Here is a 5,399-nt window from a genome sequence, read left to right on the forward strand (position 1 = left end):
CAGAGGACCCCCTGGGGCTTCCTGCAGTCCCTGGTCAGCATCAAGCAGGAGAAGCCGGCCGAGCCCGACGAGCCGCCGGCCCCCCAGCACCACCACTACGCGGGGCTGTTCGCGGGCGCCGGCGACAGGTCGCCGGGCCTGGGCGGAAGCGGGGACGGGGGCGGCCACGGCGTCATCCAGGACCTCAGCGTCCTCCACCAGCACGGCCCGCCGCCGCCGGCGCAGCACCCCCGCGACGCCCTGCTCGGCGGCGAGGAGCCAAAGCACGACGGCAGCGTCAAGAAGGCGAAGAGGCCAAAGCCAGAATCTCAGGGAACCAAAGCCAAGCGGAAGCCGAGCGCCCCTTCCAAGCCGGCCCTGGCCGCGGACGGCGCCGGCGCCCTCCTGTCGGCCAGCCCGAAGCCGCACGTGTGCGACCACTGCAGCGCGGCGTTCCGCAGCTCCTACCACCTGCGCCGCCACGTCCTCATCCACACCGGCGAGCGGCCCTTCCAGTGCGGCCAGTGCAGCATGGGCTTCATCCAGAAGTACCTGCTGCAGAGGCACGAGAAGATCCACAGCCGCGAGAAGCCATTCGGCTGCGACCAGTGCAGCATGAAGTTCATCCAGAAGTACCACATGGAGAGACACAAGCGGACACATAGCGGAGAAAAGCCATACAAGTGTGACACCTGCCAGCAGTACTTTTCGAGGACCGACCGGCTGCTGAAGCACAGGCGCACGTGCGGGGAAGCCATAGCCAAGGGGGCGGCGGGCGCAGAGCCGGGGGCGGCGGCCCACGGCGGCGCGGGCGGCCTGGCTGCGGCGTCTCAGGGAACCGCGAGCTCTTCCAGGAGGAAGGCCAAGGCGAAGAGCGTGGCCGTGGACAGCAAGGAGCATAAGGCGGCCAGAGCGAGCGAGGCGCAGATCGCGAATAACGTGGCCATGCAGAGTTACTCGGTGGAGATGCCCCCTCTGGCCGCCGGCGCGGGCGGCGTGGGCGCGGGCGTGGACGACCTGCAGAAGAGGGTGCCGAAGCTGATCTTCAAGAAAGGAAGCAGGAAGAGCACAGACAAGAGCTACCTGAATTTCGTGTCGCCCCTACCAGACATAGTCGGCCAGAAGTCTCTGTCCGGGAAGCCCGGGGGCTCGCTCGGCATAGCCTCCGGGACCGGCGTGGAGGCCATCGGCCTTCTCCACGGTGCAGCGGGCAAACAAGGCCAGATCAGCAGCAACTATGACGACGCCATGCAGTTTTCCAAGAAAAGAAGATACTTACCAACTGCCAGCAGCAACAGTGCCTTCTCTATCAACGTGGGACACGTGGTCTCCCAGCAGTCCGTCATTCAGTCCGCGGGGGTCAGCGTTCTGGACAGTGAGGCCCCACTGTCACTCATCGACTCCTCGGCCCTCAATACTGAAATCAAGTCTTGTCACGACAAGTCTGGGATCCCCGACGAGGTTTTGCAGAGCATTTTGGATCAGTACTCCAGCAAGTCGGAGAGCCAGAAGGAGGACCCGTTCAGCATAGCGGAGCCGCGGGTGGATTTGCACGCCTCAGGGGAGCACTCAGAATTGGTTCAAGAGGAGAACCTGAGCCCCGGCACCCAGACCCCTTCGAGCGATAAGGCGAGCATGTTGCAAGAATACTCCAAATACCTCCAGCAGGCTTTCGAAAAGTCCACTAATGCAGGTTTTACCCTTGGACACGGTTTCCAGTTCGTCAGTTTGTCTTCACCTCTCCACAACCACACTTTGTTCCCAGAGAAACAAATCTACACTACGTCTCCGTTGGAGTGTGGTTTCGGCCAATCTGTTACCTCGGTGTTGCCGTCTTCATTGCCAAAGCCTCCTTTTGGGATGTTGTTTGGATCTCAGCCAGGTCTTTACCTGTCTGCTCTGGATGCCCCCCATCAGCAGCTGACGCCTTCTCAGGAGCTGGATGACCTGATAGATTCTCAGAAGAACTTAGAGACGTCGTCAGCCTTTCAGTCCTCATCTCAGAAACTGACTAGCCAGAAGGAGCAGCAGAAGAACTTAGAGCCCTCCGCGGGCTTTCAGATTCCATCTCAGGAGTTAGCTAGCCAGATAGACCCTCAGAAAGACATAGAGCCTAGAACAACCTACCAGATTGAGAACTTTGCACAGGCGTTTGGTTCTCAGTTTAAGTCGGGCAGCAGGGTGCCAATGACCTTTATCAGTACCTCTAATGGAGAAGTGGACCATAGAGTGAGGACTTCGGTGTCAGACTTCTCAGGGTATACGAGTATGATGTCCGATGTCAGTGAGCCATGCAGCACGAGAGTGAAGACGCCCACCAGCCAGAGCTACAGGTAAGGTACCTGGCGGCCAGGCTGGAGGGCGACCGTGATGCGTTTGATTTTGAGAACACTGCCATTGGAATGTTTCTACACGATCCTGTTAAGAATAATGTAATGCCCTTTCAATGCAACTTTTCATATTTAGTTTATTTTGTTAGCGTGATTTTAGCTCTGTTTGTATTATGATTTTTAATCAAAATCAATAGATTAAAAATAGTTTGACATTCAAAGTGACAATGTTTAGCAATCAAATTTACATGTATAGATTGTCAGGGAATAGCCCAAAAGTTTTAAATGCAAAAAAAAAAAAAAAAACCTCTACAAAAAAATACTAAACAAAACAAAAAAAAACAAACAAAAAAACTTTGTTGCTAGGATTAAGGTTATTCTAATTGCTTCACTCTCAGGAAAGTAATAACGCATGGGAATTCTGTACGTTATCACTGTAATGGAATATCCAATTTACAGATAGTATGATACACATTTCATCATTTGAGTAAGGGATCGAGAACATTTCAGATTGCTCTCTCTGGGCTGATAGGATACACATTTCATCGTTTAAGTTAGGGATCGAAAACGTTTCAGATTGCCGTCTCCATCTGGGCTGATCCAGAATTCTGAGATGTTGGCTACCTATATTTTGTTGCAGCTTTTAAATGTACTCTGAACTTCCAGACCACATTCATTCCAGCCTGGTAGAACAAATATTCTTGGATCTTTGATCAAAGCCTGGAATGATAGCTTTAATAAAAGAAGGAAAAAAAAAAAAAGCACCCTCTCCTTATCCCGCTGTATCAAGGCTGTGAAGTCATCAAGAGCCCGCTGACATCTAGCAGTGTTGAAGCCCAATGGCTGGTTCCAGTATTAGAAATCAAGTTGGAATTACACAGTTCTTTGAAATTTGGGGTATGCGTTATTATCATTATACACGGCCTAAAGACACCGTCCTCTTGTCTGTGTTACTACATGCCACCCACACTTCTGGTGGGTTTTTTTTTTTTGCTGCTGCTGTTCTTCATCTAGCCTCTTTCTAAGAGTTCTGGGCCTGCCTTGTTCCCTCTTCCGGTCTTGACAGTTTCAATTTTTAGAATGATTTACATTCCACAGGTAATTCATTATGCATTTCACATGCCTATGGCATCCAAATACTAAACCATAAGGTGAACGTCCCCCCTCCCTTTGACAAAAGCAAACCCATATGGGTTTCATGTCTAATCAAGCCCGCATACTCAGAGCTGTAGGTACCAATAAGGTAATTCCAGCTGGTGATACAGCCAATGGGAAGAGTCGGCGTGACTGCGTTGCAGTGACGTCAGAAGCTCTTGGTGGGACCGCAGCCTCTCTGTGCATTGTAAAGGGTGCGTTAGTCAGTGTTGTACAGGGCTCCGCTGAAGCCTTCCGAACTTGCCATCGATGCTGATTGCCATTTGCAGCTCCTCACGGACAGTGGCTCTTCTCTAAACCACTTTTTAGCAATTGTATTTTTTTCTGCTTATATTTTTAACGTGCTTTGGTGTTTATGCGGATGAGTTTCACGTACTTTTGGTGTTCAGTCTCACGTTCTGTTCTGACGCAGGGCAGTGCGCCTGCTTGTTTGCAGTCTTGTGTAATCAGCCTGCCACAGGCCTCCATGTATAATAAAGTGATTAATATTGTGCGAGTGTAAAACACTTCTGTTATGAAAGCAGTGTTTGGAAAATAAGAAATTATTAAAAATGGTTACAAAATACTAGTTAATTTCCTTCCCCCACTTTCCTCCCTTAAGCGTGCTTTACCAGCGAAAGGGTCACCTATTTGTCATTGAAGATTCTCAGAAAATGTGTTCAGTCCTCTTAAATACACTCAATTCTAAAAAGTCTGTATTTCTCATTTCGTGAGTGCGGTCGAGCCTGTCGGGTGCAGAGCACAAGCTGCGATCAGGATGGCGAGGACCTTCCCGCTGTATCTCCAGCTGTATTTTCCTCCCGTGTTTTGTTTTATACAGGTTTTGAATTTCTTTAACTTTTATTGTGTGTACTGAATACTGCATATGTATTATTCTGATTGTTTGCTCTAGTTTACTACCAATAAAATACCTGTTAATCACAAAATTGAAGAAAGGAGATATCACTTAATAACCAGTCACACTTTTCAGGTTTTTCTATTATAACTATGTTTCATAAAATATTCATGGTATAATCTGCAGTTTAGGGGCTGGTATTTTTATTGTGTGTGCGTGTGTGTGTGTGTGTGTGTATGTTTAACTTTATATTCGTGAATATAAAGTGTTTAACTTTATATTTGCGTTTCTAGGTTTATTTGAAAATTAGTTGAATCTTTTCTGTTCGAGGCACACTATGGAAGGGTAGGAATTAAATATGTAAATGAGAACACATTTTACTGGAACCGGGTTGGCCATCCTAAATATGATTCCAGAGAGATTATTTATTGAGGCTTAATTTTAAATCAGGTTCCAATATCTTTTGGTTCTAGATGTGTCCTTTTCGCCTCAAAATGGTCGTAATAAAGTGAGTATGACACAAATAAAAATGGTCTTGAGCATTTTTAGTAGGGAAAAAAACGTCTTATTAAATCATATTGCGATAATGTTTTAAACAGGTTTAAAGAATAGAGAAATGAGAAGGGAAGACCTAAAACGTGTAAATGTCGACGACGCAGAACAGGTATTTTGCAAGTTAGTAAACATGTTAACTTTTAAAGATGCAGGGTGAATTGTAGACAGCTGTGTAAGATGAGAAACTCGTGCTTTGAAGTTTAGTGCTACAAATGTTGAATTAGTAAAAATCTTAAAGGGCAGAGTAGGCCTTTGAGGCTTTGCCGTCTTCTCAGGTATGATGACGTTATTTTAGGGAAACGGTAAATTATGTCAAGCGGACCCGTGGATTCCTCTGCCGAGAAGTACCCGCTGGTGGGCGCGCACGATCGGGACGAGCGGACGATGCCCTCTGCTGCAGGGCGGCCGGTCGCTGGCCGTGGGGGTTCTGAGCAGGAGTGGTCGCTGGCCGTGGGGTTCTCTCGCACAGGAGTGCTCAGCGGGCCCGTGCTCTGTGTGGACATCCAGCTCGGACTTGTCTGCAGGTGACTCGTTTCTTCCAGGGG

At 48.9% G+C, this 5,399-nt stretch overlaps 1 protein-coding gene across 1 annotated transcript in view; it reads left to right on the forward strand.

The window, feature by feature from the left end:
• Positions 1 to 3,094, forward strand: part of ZNF281 (zinc finger protein 281) — a 5,548-nt gene extending 2,454 nt beyond the window's left edge. Inside the window, exon 3 of the mRNA XM_025044803.1 lies at positions 4 to 3,094. Coding sequence (XP_024900571.1) covers positions 4 to 2,316 — 2,313 coding nt within the window. The 3' untranslated portion in view covers positions 2,317 to 3,094. The remainder of the gene's footprint in view (positions 1 to 3) is intronic.
• The last annotated feature ends 2,305 nt before the right edge of the window (positions 3,095 to 5,399 follow it).

The sequence above is a fragment of the Pteropus alecto genome, unplaced genomic scaffold (assembly GCF_000325575.1).
Source record: "Pteropus alecto unplaced genomic scaffold, ASM32557v1 scaffold90, whole genome shotgun sequence".
In the NCBI taxonomy this organism is placed as follows: domain Eukaryota; kingdom Metazoa; phylum Chordata; class Mammalia; order Chiroptera; family Pteropodidae; genus Pteropus; species Pteropus alecto.